The 22,582-nt window shown below is 57.9% G+C and overlaps 1 protein-coding gene across 8 annotated transcripts in view; it reads right to left on the reverse strand.

The window, feature by feature from the left end:
- MSI2 (musashi RNA binding protein 2) overlaps positions 1-22,582 on the reverse strand; it is a 347,428-nt gene that overhangs the window by 41,757 nt on the left and 283,089 nt on the right. For all 8 annotated transcript variants that reach the window (XR_008629327.1, XM_055132886.1, XM_055132885.1 and 5 more), the window contains 2 exons: positions 19,103-19,185; positions 7,855-7,969 (listed from right to left, as the gene is read on the reverse strand). Coding sequence is in view for 7 of the 8 variants with exons in the window: in XM_055132886.1 (XP_054988861.1) it covers positions 7,855-7,969; positions 19,103-19,185 (198 nt within the window). In the remaining variant the exon portion in view is untranslated. The remainder of the gene's footprint in view (positions 1-7,854; positions 7,970-19,102; positions 19,186-22,582) is intronic.

The raw sequence follows: 22,582 nt of genomic DNA on the forward strand, positions 1-22,582 counted from the left end.
CAAAGTTCAGTGGCAAAAGAATAGCCCGACACACAGACACACAGAGACACACACACCCACACACCCCATACAACCAATACACTGGCTGGGCCAGCCTGGAGCACTGCCAGCTCCGAGAACCACGTCTGCGCCTGCTGGGCGCTACCCCGGGTCTGAGCCACCTGTGCTGAGCTGCGGACACGGGCCTGCCACCCGGGAAGCACAGAGTGGCCCATGGAAGCTGAACTCTGGGACCCACATCAGGGGTGCAGGGGAGGAGAGGAGGGGTGGGTTCAGCATGAATATTCCGGTGGCAGGGGGTGGCCAGAGTGGGCCCGGCCACGCCATCCCTGGGTTGTCCCTTGAGAGCGGCTGGCATTCTGGCCACTTCACTCCCAGGCTCTGTCTCCCTAGCCGTGGGGGCCCCCACCCCACCCCACCTCCTGCCTGTAAGGCCTCCAGGCTCGGGGTGACCACAGACTATGGCTCCCAGGACACCTCATGGCTTCCCAATTCCTGGCCTGCAGGTGAGGCTGAAGGGGACGTGGGCAGCCCCGCCTGGGGCTCAGGCTCTGCTCTTCCCTTCCTCTGGGGTCTTGCAGCCCCCTCGTGGCACCAAGAGGCCCCTGTGCTCGCCTGAGATGAACTTCGCAGCTCCACAACTGCCACCGACTTGCCTCGGCCACTCCTTGACCGCCAAGGGCCCGGCCCCGGCTCCCTGCAGGGTGTTCCTGCCCTGCCACCCGCCCCTCACGGGGGTGGGGGTGTACGGCCCAGCACCCGAGGAGCCAGTCCCAAGTGTGACCCGAAGGGGCCGAGATGGGGACGTGGGCCCCCACCCGCCCCGCGAGCGCCTGGCTCGTTCCCGCTGTTTATTTCATGGCTGGCCAGCTCCATTCGCCTCCAGATTAATCACCTGCTATCACATCAGACCCCTCAGCATTAGATTTCATCTACCATTATTTCAACAATATTGATAAACGGATTATATGCAAACAGCCACATCGCTGCTGCCGAGGGGCTTTAGGGATGAAAAATGACTCCTTCGCTCCTCACTTCTGCACTGGGGGCCTTAAATATTTCAGCATTAATCTGCCGGCAGGAGCGGAAGCCATGTGTCGCCTTCGGAGGCCCTCAGGCTGGGGGTGGCGCGGAGGCAGGCACGGGGCCCAGCACCCCGCTGACTCAGGCCGCCTGACAAGGTTCCTAGAGCCACGGGCTTTCAGGCAGACCCCCGCCCCCAAAGCTTTCTGCCGGCAGGAAGGGAAGTACGGCCGAGTACACCCCAATTCTGGGCCTCACCCCGGCCCTCCTGGATGTGTCATTAACACCTCCTGCACCACACATATGAAGGTCTAGCATCCGGGCCAGAGTCGGGGAGATGATCTCCCACCCCCCACCCCCAGCCCCCCACGGAACATCCTCTGGGTCAGGCAGATGAAATCATAAATTTATAATACAACATTACTTCAATTTTCCTCTTCATTTACTGCTCTGCAGCCGAGCTCTGCTCCAGCGGCTCCCGGCCCCGGCCACGCGGGGGAAATTGGCTGGCTGCATATCAATAGCACATTACAGCAGCCCCGTGCGGCCACGCCATCAAGCCACATTACCGAGAGATGCCCCAGCTACCGCTCGCATTAGCAGCTGGGCCCCGCCTGCCCGGCCACCGCACAATTTATCTGCTCCAGTACTCGGGACGGCTGATCAATCCCATAGTCATTATCTCTTGTCACCAAAGGAAAAGAAAAAAAAAAATGAAGGCTTCTGGCTGGATGGCTACCTTTCTCGTTGAGAAGCTTTCCACGGTGGCTGGGGAGAGAAATACCAAGATCGACAACAGAACTGCAATCCTCCAGCCAGCCTCCCTTCTGGGCTGGTACCCTGGGCGGGCGGGGTACTAGGAATCGCGGTTCTCATCTTTGCTCCAGACCCCGGAGGTGTCTGCTTTCTGGAAAGGAACTTGATTCTCCCTTCAGAGTCACTGAGAAGGGCTCGCTTCTGCTTTAAAGATGTGCAACAAAGCTGTTTATCCGGCAAACTGCCCGGGTGGGATGGATCTGCCACACGGGGCGTCGCTGGGGCTCGGCACCGGCCCGGGAGACGGCAAACACACATGCAAACATGGCTTGAAGGCATGCCAGGACTATGAGGCCAAGGCTATCGATCAGGGGGGCTCGGCCCCGAGTCACAGACAAGGAAGTGGCGGGGGCTCCTTCAGGCCTCTGCCCTCCCAGCTTCAGTTTACTTCTACTTAAATGAGAAACAACAACAAATTTTAGTTTCATGGGGTGGAGTTGGGAGGGGGTGCGCCTTTAAAATGCTCACGCCTGTGGGCGCCACGGAGGGAGGTGCAGAGGGTAGATCGTTCGGCTGCCCCGGGAAGGTCTGTTCACTATCTGTGCGCTCCGAGAAGAAAATCCAAGAGCTGAATCTTGGAATTCCTCTGACCACTGGGAAGAAGCTGAAGTCCAGGAGAACCCCTGGGCGATGACCACAATAAATATTTTGGGGGGGGGACAGACAAACCCCTAGCTTCAGTCACAAATGAATCTAGACGAGTGGGCTCTACAGGCCAGCCAGCACCCCGGGGTCTCCCACCAGTGTCCGGGGGCCAATGCCAGCTGACAACAGAGCCTTTCTGCCATCACTCCCGAGGGCCCGATGGAGGGAACATGATCAGGGGGGTCCCGAGGTGCCTGGGCACAGACCACGACAGGAGACTCTGGCTCCCAGGGCTTCCTGCTTCTGGCCTGCCGGGCTACCACTTTTCTTACCTTTTTTTAAAGGCCTGAGTACCGAGGTATTTATTTCTCTACCACGGGTATGGAACATGCTAAGTAGAGGGTGCCCGGTGAGGTCATGAGAGTTAAAGGCTGAGGGATTATGTGGCCGAGGGCAGAGAAGGCCAAGCGGAATCAGATAGATCAGCCGTAATCATGTGTTTGCTTTTATTAAGGCCACTTTCATTAGGAAAAACCAGCGCGATTCTTGTGCATCGAGCCGGTAGCAGAGGGGCCCGGCTCTGCTGCTGTGGGTAGAGAGGAACAGAGTCGGGCCGGCAAAGGGACCTTCTCCAAAGGTCTCTGTGGGTTTGGCTGCGTCTGCTCAAAGGCAGGGGGTCCATGGGTTGACCCCTTCCCCTTTGCTCCTAAAAAATGTTTTTGGAGGGGAAATGGAGGTTCGGATCATACCCAGTGGTGCTCAGGATTTACACCTGGCAGTGCTCCAGGGACCATATGTGGTACAAGGGATCGAACTGGGGTTGACCACGTGCAAGGTAAGCACTTTACCCCTCTGTGCGCTCTCTCTGGCCCCAAGCTCCTACACTCTTTCTCAGGAATTTCTCCCCTCTCCACTGCCCCGTGATGGTGTCTGAGGCTGTGAAGACGGAAAGGAGGGTCATGCTGGTGTGCCCATCCCTCGGGAGAGGTGGCGAATGCCCACGGCGCCTGGCACTCATCAGCCTCCCTCTGACCAGACCTTCTGAAGTATGGAGAAACCCTTTTGGGAAATGTTTAAAAAGGAGCTCTGCAAGCCGGAGAGACGGCTCGAAGGGCTGAGCGCTCGGGAGGCCTGAGCTTGACCCCCAACACTGCTGGTGGGGGCCAAAAAACTAAACAGAAAAATCCACCCCAGCTTTCCAAGCCCCCATAACGGGTGTCTGTGTGGCACACTGAGCCCTGAGACCATCTCCTCCCTCGCATCCTTGCTGAGGACAGCACAGCCAGGCCCCGAGAGTGTGCCACCAACACCACAGAAAGATGGGGCCAGGGCGGCGGTCCAGAGGGGAGGGCATCTGCCTTGCACGCGGCTGACCCAGGTTCGTTCCCCAGCACCCCCATAAATTCCCCTGAGCACTGCCAGGAGTAACTGCTGAGTCTAGAGCAAGGAGTAAGCCCCAAGCATCACCAGATGTGACCCCAAAAGGGAAAACACCCCACAACGTGCATAGAAGGAAAAAATGCAAAAGTTTTAGCTACTAGGGGCTGGAGTGATAGCACAGCAGGTAGGGTGTTTGCCTTGCATGCGGCCAACCCGGGTTGGATTCCCAGCATCCCGTATGGTCCCCTGAGCACTGCCAGGAGTAATTCCTGAGTGCATGAGCCAGGAGTAACCCCTGTGCATTGCCAGGTGTGACCCAAAAAGCAAAAAAAAAAAAAAAAGTTTTAGCTACTTAAGGTCTCCTCATAAAAACCCTGACCATCATTTACATGTTTCTGTTCTTCCAATGGTGGAAGTTCGAGGCACTAAAACCTCATCTCAATGTATTCACTCATGAATTTTTTTCAAGGACATTATCCTGCATGACTCAAGTTCAGTGGCCAGCCTGGAGGTGGTGGCAAGGGCAGGGGAGCTGATCACTGCTCCCTGGATGAGCAGGCGGCCCTGGGACCTGAAGGGAACAGGCCAGGCCAACTGTACCCGCCGAGGCCACCCCTTCCTAGTGTAACAGGAAGGGCTTCGGTCACGGGCTCAGAGAGTGCCAGGCTATGCCAGTGGGCTAACCCGGAAGGCAGCCCTGGATGTTCCTGGTACAGGCACATCCCAGAAGTCTTTGCAAGACTCCGCCAGGCTGGGAGGAAACATGTCAACCAGACTGTGAGATGTGCTTGCTCCTGGCGGTGGTGTCGGCCCTCAGCTGTGCTGGACCTGGCTGGGGGCTCATCAGGAGCCACTCCAGAGCTGACCAGGAGCCTCGGCACTGCGGCGGGGAATTCAGGAGGGCCAACGCAGTACAGGACCTTGCCTAAATAAAGGAGGTGACTCAAGGATAACCCGACTTCTTGACTGAGGGGGAGACTGCAGCTGCCCCGGGGTAAGCCACATACCTCTGCTTCTAGCCATGGAGAGGGAGAGAGGGGGGGAGAGAGAGAGAGAGAGAGAGAGAGAGAAAGAGAGAGAGAGAGAGAGAGAGAGAGAGAGAGAGAGAAAGGAGAGAGAGAGAGAGAGAGAGAGAGAGAGAGAGATCCCAGCTGGTAAGGGTGTCAGAAATCAGCGTAGGGCTCCCAGTGCCGCACGAGGAACAGCTCCCAGACTGAGCACATACAACTAAAGTTGCTGATGGGAAGACACACACATTCCCCCCCTCCTCCCTCCCCGCCCCATTTTAATGTCTCTGAAAGTGGGACCCATTCCACAGCCAGTGTGATAAAAAGGCACCAGCGCCATGTATTATTAGCAGCATGGTTATTTTTTTTTCCATTTTGAATGCGAGATGCATTGAGATGCTTTTCACCAGCCACCACAGCTCAGATTGGACAAAACACTCGCTTAGTCCCATGCGGTTCTGTTCATCTTCAACGACCTCAAGAAGTGAGGTCACCTAAGGATGGGGAATGAGAGGAAGTGAGGTCACCATCCTCACCTATGGATGGGGACCGGGAAGAAGTGAGGTCACATCCTCACCTAGGGATGGACAATGAGAGGAAGTGAAGTCACTATCCTCAACTACGAATGGAAACTAGGAAGAAGTGAGGCTATCATCCTCCCCTCTGGATGGAAAACAAGAAGAAGTGAGGGTACCATTCTCATCTATTACTGGGGAACAGGAGGCCAGGACAGCTGTGCCCTGCCCCAAGTCACATGCCAGTGGGCTAAGAGCCCCATCTTCAGATCCCAGCATTCCCCTGGATTTCAGATCCAGCTAGGTGGGAGTGGGTAGGGGTCACCACCTCCATCCAGGGGGCTCTCTGCTTTGCCAGGGCCCCTCTGAGGGAGCAAAAGTCAAGGCAGCAGGGGCGGGAATGGAGAAATCAGCACTCGGGGGACAAGAAACTCAACCAGTAGGATTGGGGGGGCACCGGAAGGAACAAGGACTTCTTCGAGGCAGGATTCCAGCAGAGCTGGAAATAGGAGCACTGGGGAGAGAGGTGGGCAAAGGAGCAAGCCTCTGACATGCCTCACAGACCCTCGCCCCGGGAAGCAGGGAGCAGTCTGAAGGTGGCCAAGAAGCACGGAGTACCCCCAGGCCCAATTCCAAGGCTGGCACTGCTACTCCTCCCTCGTGACATGCTTTGCCTGCCCCTAGTCCAGGACCCCCGATTCCCCAGGCTGCTCCTGTCTGGCTCACCCGTGGTGGACCCATCTCTTCCCTTTCAGCTGAAATGTGGCTTCCCCCAGAAGGTTCCCCTCTTCTCCCCACACTAGCTTCCGCCACTTGTTCTGGGGTGTTCTTCCTTAGAGCACCCCTGGTGCTCTAAGAACAGTCAGTGGTGTGGGGGATGGAGCCAGGTACAAGGCAAATGTCTTACCCCTGTACTATGTATCTGGCCCCTAAACCAGTGCCCTCTATATAGCTGAGCAGGAGACAATTCTTAACTGATTTGTAGAAAGATTTTTCTAATTACTACACTTGGGATAGAAATGTATTTAGTTTACGTGTTTCAACTTTATCTACCAATAGATGCGTTCCTATTTACCAGGTTATTTTAATTACTGTAGCTTTGTGCTGTGTTCTGATGATTAGTCAAATTCTTTTCTTGTTACTCTATGAAAAAACCATTTTCCTATTTATGCCCATGTACTTCTTCTTCCAGAGCAGTTTTAGAAACATTTACTCCATTTTTAAAGAATTACAATAGGGTTTTTCTTTGAAACTCCTGTGAGACTAAAATTTAATTGGAGAAGTAACAACTTGGCCATTTCTAGTATTTTCACGGAGTTGCTCCATTTTTAAAAAGTTCCTCAAAATAACTTTCCCTTTATTTCCTCAAAATAAATTTCCCCAGACAAATAGATACATTCTTTTAAAGAATCATGAAACCAAGAAAAGTTTTATCAATTTAAAACTAAGCCAAGAAGATTTAAGCAGCAGCAAATCTGCAAGGACATAAAGAGCTTATCAAACAATATAGACGAGCAACTCTTAGTCAAACCAAATGAAAACCCATTAAAACTAGACAGATCATGTGCCTGAATGGAATTTTACCATTAACTACCATTTATCCCATTTAATTAGTATTTTCCCGACACACAATAACTTGCACTAAAATACCGTTCTCTCGCCTTGAAATTTCTAATTATTGTTGCGACCCACGCCATTACGCTTCTCCACTGCTTTCTCCATCTTTCATGCCATTTAAGCGGCAAGATTTTCAATTATCTACGCAGGACGGACAGAGATACCTTTAAGGAAGGGGCATAATATGCAACTCAATTTCTCTAAAAGCCAGGAGAGATCATTTTTCGTCAGAACAAACACACTTTGTCTTTTATCATTTTTTTTTGCAAATAAAGAGTAAAACAGGCTATTTAAAACATCCATTTAAATGCAAATTTTGATATCCCAAGAGAAAAATGCTAATCATTTAAATAGACAGAATTATCACCCACCCTCCCCAAGAGCCTTCCTCACTAGTTTTAGAAAACAGAGTCCACAGAAGTTGAGCCAGTCCTAGCTTTCTAACTCCCATCAACAGGAGCTGAGGCAGAGACAGGGATTTCTCTCTCTGCCTTTTGAGGAGGAAAGTAGAAGAAAAAATAATGTGAAATACCTGCTCTCGGCAAGAGTTGGAATGATTCCATCATCCGTCTATTATCCATCCATCCACTGTTCACCCATCCATCCATCCTTCCAGTCATCATCCGTTCACCCACCATCCATTCATTCAACCCACCCGACATTCATTCATTCATTCATTCACCTCCTCATTATCTATGCATCCACCCATCGTCCACCATCTGCCCATCCATGTCTCTGCGCAATGATCACAGCTCGTTTGCAAGGAAGAGTTATTCATCCTCAGCGAAAGATGAGAAACTGAGGCTCACACAGGTGCGCCCACCTGGCAGGCAACCCGCCGAGGGTGCAGGCCTCTTCGCCCCCGGACCACGGTGATCCTGCAGCCCCCCCAGAGGCCCACCCAGACTCACCCAGCATCCCCATGCCAAGCATGAACGCGTCCATGGTGTAAGGCAGTCCCCGGGCCCGGCCTCTGGTCCCAGGTGGGAACATGACTTCCTTCGGCTGAGCTTTCTTACATTCTACCTGTTAAACAGAAAGGTGAACAAATGAGATGCAAATGAATTCCACGTAAATGTCAAATGCAGAACCGATCTGGTTACGAGCGGAGTTATTTTTAGCCTCGCGCCTTACTCACTGTAAAAATAGCCGTGCCGAGTAAATGGCCTGCAAAATAAATATTTAAGAAAACACGCCACTTGTGTAAATCCTGCTTTGGAAAAACCTACAAGGATGAAATTGGGCTGGGGTGAGGGGGATGGGGGGGGCAGAAGTCAGGTGAAGGCGCGGCCGCGTGGCTGTCGCGCTCAGACGGAAGCTTGTGGACAGAAGGCAGGAGAGGGACGGAGCGCTGCCAAGGGCTGCTGGATGGATCTGTGAACAAACACAATAGCACGTGAGTGATCCCTCATGACGGCCTGGCCTTATCACACGCTCACGAATGCCACTCGGGCGCCTTCGGGTCTGTGAAGTCTGCTGGCCATCTGACGGGACCCCATCGTAGTCACAGATGGACCAGAAAGTCTCAGCTCTGTAACTCAGGTGAGGAAATGGGGCATCAGAAGGTTTGTGACCGTTGCTGCAACCTGGCAGGCGCAGGCGAGAAGCCTGAGGTTCACAAGCCCTGGGTTGGCAGAGCCGCCACGGAGGCACTGAGCAGGAAAGCGGGGGTCTCCCTGCTTGGCAGCTACGTCTTCAAGGGGCAGCGACAGGTTCCTTTCTGTTGGCGTGCTGCCTCCCCCGCCCATCCTGCTGCTACTTCATCATTTTTCAGAAGCTGCTTATTTTACAGGTGTTTATTTGGGGGCGGGGGGAGTGTTTGGGGGTGGGGACACACTCATCAATTCTCAGGGGTCACTCCTGGCAGTGATCAGGGGACCACATGGGGGCTTGCCAAGGATTGAACCTGGGTTGGCCGTGTGTGAGGCAAGTGCCTTGCTCGCTGGACTATTGCTCCAGTTCCTTATTTCAGTCTTAACTTTATAATTAAGTTATAATTCCTCCCCTCCCCCCCGAAGCCCTGGGGGGAAATGCCCACCGAGGCACCTGTTCTGTTCTGACTAGCCTTCCCCCGGCCGTGCTCTGCACTGTCTTGCTTTTAGTGGGGAGAGAAACTCCCCCAGCTGTTTAGACAGGAGTCCGGCCGTCACCGCTGGAGCTGAGGTTGTGGGGACAGGCACAACTCAGTGAGGCGGAACTGGAGTCTGGGCCCCCAGGGTGCCGAGGACACATGTCCACGCAGGCTGGCAGCTGCCGAGGGCTTCACACAACGAGCACCGCCCCAGAGGGCCACAGGAAAGGGGAGGGGCGTGCAGCGTTGTTTCCAAAGGGACGGAGAGCGGGAAGACAGGGCGGCGGGGCCGACTGTCTGTGGAGACGGTCTCATCCCGAAGACTTCGAGGAGAAACATGCTCGTGCTCAGGGCTCGGGGGAAGCTTTAGTCACCTAAAAATTTAACTTTTCTTTCTTCAGAGGCACCAGCGAGCAGGGGTTACTCTTGCTCTCCGCAGTGTAATAAATAGGAATTGAAAAACAAAAGCCGAACAAACAACTGAAGGGCAACATGGCTCAGACTTCATGGCTGGTGTGTGGGAGGGGAGGAGTTTGCACAGGCAGAAAGCTACGGGCACCCCAAAGAGGAACGGACGAAGAAGAGGTGGCTCTTGAGTGACTCACAAAGAAAGACCCGCCCCAGTGAGCCCCATCTTCGGTCTATCGGGCTGGCTGTGACGAGAGAATTGCCAGAATTGGCGGGATTATGGGGGATGGAGGTAGGGAGATTACGGCAGACTTCCGGGCAGCCACCTGCACAGTCTAGCGAAGGCCATGAAGGCACAAACGAGACCTTGTTTACCGGTCCCACCTGTAGGCATTTACCCGGTGGCAAGGCCTAGTCAAGCCTATTCACCAAAAACACCAAAGGACCCCTGGGGACGTGCTTGCCCTGCAGAGGAGAGAGCGAAGTCTCGAGCCAGATCCCTGGCTCTGGCCCATGTCACTTGTCACTCAGCATCGGTGCCTGGTGCCACCACCCCTGCCCCTTCGCGCAGCAACGGCAAAAACGGAGAGCCGACACTGTAAATCCAAAACCGAGGTTCCCCACTGCCGCTCCGCCACAAGGTCATCACAGCCTCTCCGGGAGCGAGGCGTGCCACGCGGCTGCCACCTCTGCAGACCGGCAGGAAGTGCTGCAGAGCCAGCCACGTGTCCAAGCACAGGGAGGGGCTCGGGCGGTGGCGTCGGGTTCACCTGTGTGGACAGAGAGTTTCGATGGACACGGACCCTGGCCACATGCGCCGCTGGCCGTGGGCATCCCGCAGTCCCCAGGGGATCCAGGACGGCCGGGCTCCCCTGACTGCAGAAAAGGAACAGAGCAGATGACAGTGACCGTGGAAATGGAACAAGTGCGCCTCTCACACAGAAAGGAAGAAGCCCCCCCCCCCCCCAAGACAGACCAACCACGTTGGTGAGCGCGCCTGCTCGCTCATCTGGCGGTGTTGTTGCTGCCTGGAGCATTAGCGGGGCAACCAGGAGGAGATGGAGCGATAGCACAGCGGGCAGGGCGTTTGCCTTGCATGCGGCCAAGCCGGGTTCGATTCCCAGCATCCCATATGGTCCCCTGAGCACTGCCAGGAGTAATTCCTGAGTGCAGAGCCAGGAAGAAACCCTGTGCATTGCCAGGTATGACCCAAAAAGCAAAAAATAAATAATAAATAAAAAAAATAAAAAGGAAGAGAACTGAGTCCTCAAGCTCGCGCTCTCTGCCGTGCCCTGACCTGTGACCTGTCCCCCAGGCCCTGTCTGCTGACTCTGAGGGCAGCAGCCAGAGGAGCCTCTCCGGCCCGCAGGAGTCAGCCGGCCGGCCCGGCCCAGCCCAGGACAGCTAAGCAGTCCTCTTCCTTCCTAATGGCCCTATCGGTGACAATCTCGCACATTGTCTTATGAAAACCTGCCGCCGGTTCCTAGGCAACCTGATCAACGAAATTTCAGGTTTATACAATTTTCATTTAGGGAACCATAAAGGTTAACTGACTGTAATGGGCGCGTTTTCAAACAAACCCACCTCCTCTCTCTCTCCCCCGCGGGCCCGGCCGCCCCCTTCCGCTCGGCTCTGCTGTGGCAGCCGCTGTCGGGGGCAGCGCCGGTCTCCTGAGTTCTGCTGCCCCCACCCCCGCCGTGCCGGCCCCAAGGGGGCCCCCGAGGCCAGAGGCCATTGCCGTGGCGCTCGGTGGGGAACCTTGGCATGTCCTGGCACTTGAGTGAGTGACACGGCAAGGCCGAGGTCGCACCGGGGGGCTCAGCCTGGCCTGGCCCGGAGGTTCCGCTCTCCCGTCAGCTCTCAGACCTGCACGGCCTCCGTGCTGCCCCGCAGACACAGAGAGAGGCAGAGCCCTGCCCTGCCAGTGCCCCGAGTCGGTGTGGTGAGCACAGCCTCCCCCATTGGATTGGCACAAGCCTTGCCTCCCCCATCAGACCCTGACTTCCCTCATCCCTTCACCTGCTCCCCACAGAGCGAGAGTTGAACCAGCTGCTCCTCGGGCCACGGAGACGCAGTGTACTTAGACCAAGGACAGGCGCCTCCCGCCTTGGGCCGGCTCGTGCTCCCCCCGTTACTCCAAGGATGGGAGACATCACCTGTCTCTTGTCACCCCCCTACGCCCCACCCCCTGCCATACTCTCACCGGGCCCTGGGCACGCCAGCAAACAGCCAGCGTGACAGCCGGCACCCCGAGGAGGCACACGGCGGGCGGGGCTCTCTGCAGCTCCGAGCACGCACGCGGGGCATCTGGTCACACACGTGACGTCCCAGTTAGCCACCGCTGTGCGGCAAACGGCTCCCCGACTTGGCAGCTCCACGCAGCCATCCGTCACTCTCGGTGCTGCGTGCCGGCGGGCTCGGCGGGGCCCCGAGACAGCCACCAGCCGTCCCCCTGCGTTAGGGCCTGTCCGGCTCTGTGCTCCTCTACGGTCCTGTCTCCTCACAGCAGCAGGGCTGGGCTGCGCCTCAGAGGGCGTGGGCTGAGCGCCGGCACCCCCAGACCCCGGGGCTCTGAGAAGCCCACCCTGGGAGTCTCGGCGCGGCTTCCTGCTGCGCTCACCGGGCCGGCAGAGACTCGGTGAGGGAGGGAATGTGGGGAGGGGCCGGCCACAGGGGTCACCTGTGGGATGCCACAGAGCGGACTACTTCCTCCCCCGGGGGCGGCTGGCCAGCTGGGTTCTGGGGGCGGAGGGCAGGGCAGGGGAGCACCGATGTCTCCCCAGCGTGCCCGTGGACAGTCCCTGACTAGTGAGGAAACCATCCTGGTCAGCAGAAGCAAGACGCCGGGGCCCCTCCTGGGGTCAGCTGTCCGAGCACAGCTCCAGAGAATCTGATTCACAGCAGAAATGCTCCCTGCCCAGTGCTCTGTCTGGGGCAACCCTGGGTCGTGTGGGAGGAGGCCAGAGTGGGAGGAGCGATGGACATCTCCGAGGTCCGGTCCTCCAGACTTCCCTCAGCAGTGCAGGGCCCTTCCCGTGCCCTCCCGGGAACTCCCACGTGTGTGTGTGTGCACGAGGCTTCCTACCTCTCCAGCTCCCTCTGAGGCCTCAGCTCGCAGTCACCATGGGCCCCCTGCTCCCAGGCCGCGTGGTGCCCACCCTCCGAGGGGAGATGGGATTTGCTTGCTGGTGTTGTGAGAAGTGGGGTGGCCTCCGCCCGAGCAGCCCCTGTGGCAAGGGGGTGAGACTGGGGACGCCACAGCCTGTTCCTTTCACGTGAGCTGGTCACTGGGGCTTTCCCACCGCACGCTGCCAAAGTGACTGGGGGCGAGGAGGTCCCCTGCTGGCAACGACTCAGGAGCTCAAGATTTCACAAATAGGCTCGAGAATGGCACAAAGGACACCCACATTATCTCCCCCCACCCCCCAATTCACCTGTCACTTTTGATCCACGGGTCCTGTTTCCCCCTTCATCTGTCCGGTGGGTTTCCTCCTGCCTGCTGGTCTCTGACCACCCCCAGCCCCCACCCATGGACAGTGGCTGTCCCAGTGGGCATGTGCCCTTCTGCCACGGGCACACGGTCCCCTACTCGGCCACGTTGCAGCCCGTGGTCACAGGACCCGGGGCATCGAGAAGGGACTTGAATCCAGCCGCCCTGTCTCTGGGTGCAATGATGACCCTCACGGTGGGGACCGCGGGGCAGCTTGGCGGCCGTAGACCAGGCCAGCTGGACCCAACGGCAGGCACAGCTGATGCCACACCCCGGGCCCGAGACAGGTCCTGGGCCAGACCCGCTGCCCAGCACAGAAGGCTCGGGACTTCAGGGGGAAGAGCAGGGCTGCTCGGAGGCTGTTTCCCAGGTCTCCTGCCCGCGACCCTGACCTCACACCCAGGACGAGGAAAGCTGTGCGGCCTCCCAAGACCCTTTCCCGCGTCCCCTCTGGCCCGCACGGGACCCTCTGGACTCAATGCCGCCTGGTGGCAAGGTGGGGGCTGCTGGGCGAGCGAGAGGGGGAGGCGCTGCTTTAAAGGACGTGCCCTTCTCTGTCCCCAGAGGCCAAGTTGGACCTGCGGCCGGGCAGTACAGGGCTCCGAGGGGCAGTGGGCTTGGGTCGCAGAGGGGGCGTGTCCTTGAGATTCCACGGAGGGGTCCTGGCCTGCAGCGGAGCCCCCGGAAAGAGGCCTGACCCAGGTCTGCATCTCCCCAGCTCACCCGGGCCAGGTTCTGGGATTCCGGACACCAGGCCGGGCCACTCTGACGCCTCCTGCTGCTGTCGGCCCTGCGTCCTCCCAAGAGAGGACACGCAGGGGGCCCCGCCCAGGGCTCCTCCTTGCAGCCTTGCAGCCGCTCAGAGGTGCTGACACAGCAGAGGGTGCCCACACCCCCAAAATCTCCCGAGGTTCCCCGCGGCTAGGAAGCAACCATCCCCCTGCCCGCTGCTCCCGCTGTCCACTCGGCCCCACACAGGCTTTCTGGATGCTTCCAGGAGGCCTCGGGGGCATCATGGCCAGACGCAGTGGGGGACGCACCAGAACAAACACAAGGTGCAGTCTGGCCAGGAATCCCTGCAGAATGGGGGTAGGGGGACAGGGGCTGATGAGAGAGAGAGGGGAGCACTGGGGCCAGAGCGGGCAGGGGCCCCGGGCTCCCCCCACGCAGTGCCCGGCTCCGGCCTCAGCCACACGTCCTAGGTCTTGCGTCCTTCCACCAAGTGGCCCTCCTGCTCCACAGTGGGTCAGGGCCACACGGGTGCAGGGCCGAGGAGGGCCGGGTGGGGCCGTCCTCACAGGGTGCTCTGTGCAAGGGGCGGCCACACCCACAAGTCCAGGGAAACCTGCCCCCAGGAGGGGAGGGTGCCCTGGCTGGCACAGCCGCTCACACCAGCACCTTGGGGCCGGGCACAAGCACCCCTGGGCACACGTGGACCAGAGAGCAAGTGGCCAAGACCCAGCTTTTCTGTCTGCACCCAGCACGGTGTCCACGGGCAGGGCCTGGCGGGGCAACTCCTCTGCCCCTCAGAAACACAGCCGAGAAAGGACACACCCCTTAGGCCAGGAGGGGCACGGGGGAGCCCCGAGTCCTGCGGGCTACGGACTGGAAAGAGGGACACACGGCTGAGCCCCCCATAGGCCTGGCCACATCACACCCTCCTCATCGGCACAGAAGCACACGGCGAACTGTGTGCATGCACACAATCACACACAGCCTCACCCGGCAAACACACACATACTCACACCGTGAATCATATAAACACAACCACACACACACTCACATAGAGAACTATGCAACACACACACTCACACAGTGAATCATAGACACACAACCACACATATGCTCACTCAGTGAATTATGCACACACACACATACACACTCACACAGTGAATCATATAAACACAACCACACACAAACCAAGAATCGTATAAGCACAACCACACACACTCACAGAGACTGTGCACACATAGACACACTTACACAGTGAATCATATACACACAACCACACGCATATACACAGTGAGTCATATGAACACAACCACACACACTCATGTAGAGCACTGTGCACACATACACCTACACTCACACACAGAGAATCATATACACACAACCACACACATGCTCACACATTTTCACACAGTGAACTGTGTACACACAACCACACACACATGCTCACACAGTGAACCCTGTGCACACAACCACACGGGGCCTGCCGGACGCTCCCTCAGTGATGGCCCCTTCTCAGCACCCTTTCTGGACTGAGGCTGTTTCCCCCGGGCTGGCAAACGGGCTCTGAAGTGACAGAGCCGGGTAATGACGCCAGGCCTCGGCACGCAGCCTCCCCGGCCATCAGGCTGTTCCTCCATGCAGGCACCACGTCCCCCGCCCGACTCCGGTCTGGCCCGGGTGCAGATGAGGCTCCCGCCACCTCCAGCACGACGTCACCCGCTGTCTCCTCTGCTCAGTGTTCCGTGAATATCAGCGTGGGCACCATGTGGGGGGAGGCGCTGGGTGTGGACGCTGAGCGGGCGTGGGGGAGGGGTCCCCGGGAAGGCGTGGGGGAGCAGGCGGCCTGGACGCCCAGATACCACCTTTTCCAATGCCACATGCGGGCTCCAGGCTGGGCCCGCCTCTCGGGGCCTTGGTGCCCTCCATCACGCAGGGGGAGAGCGGTGCAAGCCCCTCCTCTCCTCACGGACTGGCCACCTGCCCCCCACCCACCGCTCTCCCACACAGCCCACGCCCAGCTGTGCACTCTGCCATCCCACAGCCAGCACCCCCGCCCCCTGCCGGGGAGAGCCCCAGCTCTGCTCCGTCAGCAAAGGTGCGCCAGGGAGCCTCCCGCCCTACCCGGGGAAAGAGCTGAGGGTGGCAGGCAGCTGTTCTCCTTCCCCTTCCCGGGAAGCGGCAAGGGCACGTCAAAGTGAAACGGGAAACGCGGCTCAGCCCACTTCTGCCCGGCGAGGCTGGTGGCGCTGGGGGTGGGGGACCCTGCACGGACCCCTTCCCTCCTCGCTCTGCTGCTGGGAAGACAGAGGACACCAGGGCAGGGGCTGGGGGAGGCGGAGACTGACCCCAGGAAAGCGCACCTCCCGGCTTCCCAGGCGGGCTGCCTGCTGATGGCTCCCCCCTCGGCCAGCTCCTGGACCGAGAAGGGCGCCCTGCCCTTGCTGCGGTGTCCTGGCTGGAGGTCAGAGGAGGACAGGAGCTGCCAGCACTCAGGAGCAGGGCGGGGGTGGGGGGAACACCCCTAGCTGCGGGTCACAGAGCCGCCAGGATCGACCCCCTGCTGCCTGCCGCCTCTGCCTGTCTCTCTCACGCCCAGAGCGGGCGTGGGGGCGACCCCCTCCCCCCACGCCCACGTAAACACCAGATCCATCTATTCCGTGCCTCTCCGGCACTTCCTTTTTTGCCTTCACCCTGCCTGTTTAATATTGCATTTGACATTCTCATTTTATAAATGGTAACAGAAGCAGAATGGATGGCTAAAATTAGCTTACGAGTGAGAATGACTCTACAAATGGGGGGGGGAGACACAGGCCTGGTTAATTCCACCCGCTGTGCCCCGCCCCCTCCCCAGGCTCCCCACAGCTCCGGGGCCCTGGCAGGAAAGAGCAGCCTGAGGGAGGAGCCCGGGGGGAGCTACTGGGCACCTGCAGGCGCAGCACCCACCCTTCTGTCTGGGGGTGGCAGGGGCTCTGGGGATGGCCTGGTCAGCACTGCAGCCCCGAGCCCCACCCATAACTGTCCTCTTCTCTCTCCCTCTGGGGGTCCGTCCCCTGGGCATGCTCAGAGTTTAACTCTTAGAAATGGACTTTCTGGAACCTTCTCTGAGGGGTCCACCAGCTCCCCGGGGGCCGAGATGATGGCCTGTGGGAGCACCCCCTGCCCTGTGCTCACCTGCCCAGGGCCGTCTGACTTCGTGAGGGGACAGGGGCTCAGGAAGAGCAACTGCGGCGAGGACGGTGAGGGCAGCAAAGATGCACAAGCTCACGGCCCTGACTGCTGAGACCCGCCCCTGCCCCCCAAGTCTGCACCCCACCCCGAGGCAGCCGCTGCCTCTCTCAGCTGGGCCAACAGGGGGACAGAGCCCAGGGGCCAAGGGAACGGCCCAAGGACACAGCGCAGCAGTGAGGAGCTCTCTGTTCGTGGCACCCTCCGCCAGAAGGCCTCTTGGGTCAACTGCCTCTTTACTAACCGTTCTCAGACCCACCCTGCCAGGGGTGTCCCGCACAACTTGGGTGCGAAGACTCCGCAGGCTGCCACTGCAGCCCCCGCCCGGGCTATGCCGGTTGGTGAAAGGCTCGGTACCAAACTTGGGCCTGGGCCCCGCCCTGCCCTGCCCCTCCTTCCCTCTCCTCTCTCAGAGGGTAAGACCGCACCCTACTTCCCAGCTCACTGCTGGGTAGCTGTCCTAAATCCACTCACCTTAAACAAGAAGTGGGGTCCGGCCAAGGAGCCCCAGAGCAATCCTCACACTAATGGAGACTCCTCCTTACAACCAGCAGTCACGTCAGCCCCGGTTTTCCTGGGCCGAGGTCCCTGCTGGGCAGTGGGGCGTGACAGGAAAAGCACGAGGTCCGGCCTCGAGGACTCCCGTTCGAGCCCTGGGTCTGCCCATCGGAAGGAGTGGGGAAGAACCCACCTCTCCAGGGGCAGCGGCAGCCTCAGGGGGAAGGAGGGGGGTGCAGAGAGAAAGCAGATTTCCAGGGATATAGAGATTCCCTTTTCTGCAAAGGGGGTTGCAAACCTAAGCCTCAGTTTCCCTGCAGGAACTGCGAGGAGGGTGAGCTCTTGCCCTGGTAGGCATCTCAGCTCCCACCCCCCCCCCCAAGCTGGACACTGGCCACTGCCAGGATGGAGGCTGGCAAGAGCAAGTGCCACGGAGGCGGGCGCTGGAGGCAGCTTCCCGCACAGGCCCGGCTCTCGTGTTCTACATGGAACATGTAGGGATGCACAGAGACGGGGGCGGGGCCAGCACTGGCCAGAGGGGCCCCGTGTCACTCCCCACGCTTATCTCCCCGGCACCATTTTAATGCCTGAGCTGACGCTGCCAACCTACGGCACGCAAAGAAGATGCGTTCTCATTTCAGACGCGCAGGATGGCTAGGAACAATATGAACAATATTATTTTAGTGCCCTGGGAAAAAATTAGCAAGTCAAATATTGAATCAGGCCTGTAGCACCACATGCTAAGCAGATTGCTTTGATCTTATCCACACTAAAAGCTCTATTATTGAATTTAAAGTCGGTGAACACATATCAGACCAATATACAATGCACAGCCCCGGCTTCAGGAGCAAGGAATGTTTTGACTAAAAAGGAAGAAAATCTCCAAGTTGCCACCACGACGCCAAAGACAAATCATCCCTCCCACTTCTCTTGGGGCCGGGGGCTCCAACCAGAATGCTTTGACTCTCAACGACCTGCTGAGGTCTTAGAAACTCACTGACTCCGATTTTTCTGGAACAAGAAAGGGAATTCACCCCCCTCCCCCCCTCACACAGACACTGGGGTCTGCCGGCCTGGGAGACCTCACACTTGCAGCAGCCAGTCTGGCGCCCTCTGGTGGCCATTTCTCCAGGCGGCTGACCCCTGCTCCCCACCCCACAAAAGCTTGGTGACCGACCTCCCTCCCTTTTGAGAGTGCCGGGCCAGAAAGAGGAGCTTTATGCAGACCCAGGGGACTGACAGAAGCAGCTAATTGCAAGCATAAAACGATTAAGCCGATGGCAAGGGGGGAGAATGCTAATTACCCAGCGGGGTCCAAAGAGAGAAGCGATTTGGGCGGTAAACTCGCTATCTAGCATCTCTCCCTCACAGAGGCAAGAGCCAAAACCAGCAAACTCATATCCTAAGCCAGGGGTTGGCAAACGAACAACCCACAGGCCGAGTCCGGGCCCCTGCCCGCTTCTGTCCTGCCAAGATGTGTTGTTTTTTGTTTTTTTTTTAAAAAAAACATTTTGAAATGGCATCAGCAAATAAATAAAAACATCCTTGCACAAGCTTTTGGGCCGCAGACTTGCCCGCACGGCTGACACGGGGGACGACTGTTGACAGACAGGGGTCTGTCTGCTGGGGCCTGGGGCCCGGGACTCGCTGCTGTGTCCACACTCCCGCAGGACGCCGGACACCATGGGCGATGGGGGGAGGCGGGCACCACGTTCCCTAGACCCTCCCCACTTACCATTTTATTATTGATCTCGTGGAAATGGATCTCGCAGACTTTCTCTACCACATCTTCATTCTCAAATGTGACAAAGCCAAACCCTAAAGGAAAGGGGGAAACAAAAACACACACGGAGGAATGAGAAGAGGGGAGTCTTCCTTGGGGTACCTGGGGAAGGGGACAGCTCCTGGTCTCAGGGACGGGGACAGTACTCTCCCACCTCCCAGCCCGCCAGCACACACTCTCCAGGCAGAGGAAATCACTTCTAATTTGTACTGTACACCCTCAAAAAAAAAAAAAAAAGAGTCATGGTTTCACCCCTCCCCACCCCACAGCACCTCCAAGCCGCCAGCACTGGGTTGGCTTACATACGCCCAGAAGCAAGCAGGCAGTGGACACATCTGTTCTTCAGCAGGGCTGGGCCGCTCGCGTGGGGGGCTCCCGTACTCGCCTCCCCCACCCCACCCCCAAGCTGAGCTGGCCAGCCCTCTGGTCGGCCTCCAGACGGAGCCGGTTATTTGTCCTTTTCTTCCTGAATTACTTCCTCTAATACCTCATCAGGACATCCTGAGGCATGGAAGAAACTATTAAAAGTCCCAGGCCTCTGTTCCGGGCAGGCATCCTTTTGCTGCTGCCGCTTCAAAAGCGCTGTGGATTTGGGGCAGTTTAAGACTGTTTGATGCCTGCTGTCAGCCCGTCAGCCAGCCACTGTGTTTGCTCGGCTGGAGACCGGCTTTGCTAGACAAGCCATACTGAGGGTTTTGGCAGCCGACCACTGCTCAGCATCCGAGTTCCTCCCGCCCTGCTCCTGCCCATCTCTCTCCTCCTGGCACACCCCCAGCCAGGGGTGCCAGCCGGCAGCCCCAGCTGTGCCCCCACCTTGCCGCCTCCCCCCACAGACCCTCCCCCAGGACAGCTCCCCACCACACACACACACACACACACACACACACACACACACACACACACCCGGGGTGGAAGAGGCAGCTGAGGACAGAAGAGGCAGGAGGCCAGATTACAGACCCGTGTCTGCTTGTGGGGAGCCCTCCGCCCCCGTACCCCCACTGCTAACCCTGTCACGAGGCAAGACACACAGAGGCCGCTGCCTTGTCGATGAGCACCCGTCTTGCAGACCACCCTTCCAGAGTCCAGCTCTGAGCGGGATGAGGACTCAGGTGCCCTGCCAGAGGCTCAGGGGGTCCAGCCAGGGTGTGGGGCTCTGTAGGAGTCCCCCCACAGGCAGCTCAGGGCCCTCCCCTTCCTCACCTTCCCTCTAGGTCCCCCGGGGGTGCACAGAGACTCTGCACAGCACCGAGGGGCCCGTTTCTGCTCGAAAAGGCAAGAGACAGGTCCCCTCTGCAGCCAAGCAGGGCTACCCTCTCTTAGAGCACCCTCCACTCCTGGCCCGGCCCGAGGGGTCTGCGAGGGCCACTTCCCAGTCTGAACCTCAACCTTGGCAACCTGCCGATTTTGGAAGCAGCCTGAGAGGAAGTAGCACTGTAGCACTGTCATCCTGTTGCTCATCGATTTGCTCGAGCGGGCACCAGTAACGTCTCCATTGTGAGACTTGTTGTTACTGCTTTTGGCATATCCAATACGCCACGGGGAGCTTGCCAGGCTCTCCCGTGCGGGGGGGATACTCTTGGTAGCTTGCCGGGCTCTCCGAGAGGGGCGGAGGAATCAAACCCGGGTCGGCCGCATGCAAGGCAAATGCCCTACCTGCTCTGCTCTCGCTCCAACCCCGAGAGGGGATGGGGTGGGGAAAAGTGGGGGCTCTGATCCAACACCACAGACCCAGGACTCGGCCACTGCACGGGCTGTAAGGAGCAGGGTGGGCAGAGGAGCGCAGGCTCAGCGTGGCTGGCCCCCCTGCCGGCCCCAGGCTGGTTCCCCGCAGGACTCCAGCTCCGCGGATCACTAACATGATTTTCCTGATGAAAAGAGAGAGCCTGGATCTCAGGGCCCTCCGACGCATAACAATTCCGTGATGTCAAGACTCATTTGTGGCGTTTTAAAGATCTATATCGTTCCCCGCACCCCTCTCTGTTGGGCCTAAACTGAGAAAACAAACTTGATTATGCCTAAAATATTTATTTATTCCATTTGGAGAAAGCATAGACGCCATGAAACATTTAATTATCAATAAATGTTATTCCTTAATGTATAATCATTTTTAGCTCCCCAGGTGCATGGTTCACTCACAATGAGTCTATGACTCAGTGGTGAGCAACCCCCTTCCTGCCCCCAGATAAGCCCGAGGCAGGAAAGGCAGCATCACCAGCCAAGGGAGGGACCCCAAGTCCTTTCATGGCATGGAAATCTTTTTATAAGGGGCCGAGTGACAGGGCATCACTAGGGCATTAGCCTTGCACGCGGCCACCCGTGTTCAATTCCTGGCACTACACAGGGTCCCCCGAGCACCATCAGGAGTGATCCCCGAGCACAGAGCCAGGAGTGATCCCTGAGCACACATACAGAGCTGGGCATGGCCGGAGGAAAAACAACAACAACAACAACAATTTTTTTTTTTCTTTTCCCAATTGGGTCAAATATCCAAGCCCTAAAATGTACCACTTTGGGCCAGGGCGACAGTTCAGGGGTAAGCTGCTTGCCTTGCATGTGGCTGACGTAAGTTCCACCTCTGGCTCCCTTAGATGGTTCCCCGAGCGCAAAGTGAGCAGTGGTCCCTGAGCACCACTGGGTGTGCAGTGCCTGGGATGAAGCTGCATCAGCTGCAGCGAGGCAAGTGCCTAGCCCTCCTCCTACCCCACCTGGCTGGCACAGGGGGAGGGAGGCAGCGGGGTGGAGCATCCTGGGCCGGCATGCCTGCAGTGTCGCTGGGTCCCTGTTGGGTCCCTCCTGGCCTGCCCCTCCCCTGTAACTAGGCTAGTTAACTCCAGCCTGCAGGGGTGCCTCTCCCTACCCTGAGGTACCACCAATTGCTTGTCTGTGGCTGGGCTGTCAGTCAAACCACGTGCACAGGAGACAAGTTCACCAGAGGCATCACCTGCCATTCTGCAAAAGGACCCTCTCCCGGCCGTGCGTGGGGAGCAACCCCCCACCCCACTAACTGCACCCTGCTACTTGGGGGGCTCCCGAGGTCAGTGAAAGCAGGACAAACAAGGAACAAGGTGGTAGGAAGGTGAACCGCCCCCCAAAGGGATCGTAAAACAGACACAAATGGGGTAGCGGCTGACAGCAGCCTTTAAAAGTGAAAGTGCTTCTCCTGAACGGGCTATTATTGGAAAGTAACAGGTAAGCGCTATTTAAGAGATAAGCAGCATGAAACAGTCAAACCTTTCCCTCCTCTTCTATTCAAATGCACAAAACTGAATATTCATCTGCATAATACAAAGGCACAACACACACACACACACACACACACACACACGCACATGCACGCCCCACTCACGAGAGAACAGATATCTGAAAACAAGACACTTCCAAATGAAAGCAGCCCGCCCAAAGGCGGCCTCAGAGGAGCAGCCAACAGTTAAC

The sequence above is a fragment of the Sorex araneus genome, chromosome 3, assembly GCF_027595985.1.
Source record: "Sorex araneus isolate mSorAra2 chromosome 3, mSorAra2.pri, whole genome shotgun sequence".
Taxonomy (NCBI): Eukaryota; Metazoa; Chordata; class Mammalia; order Eulipotyphla; family Soricidae; genus Sorex; species Sorex araneus.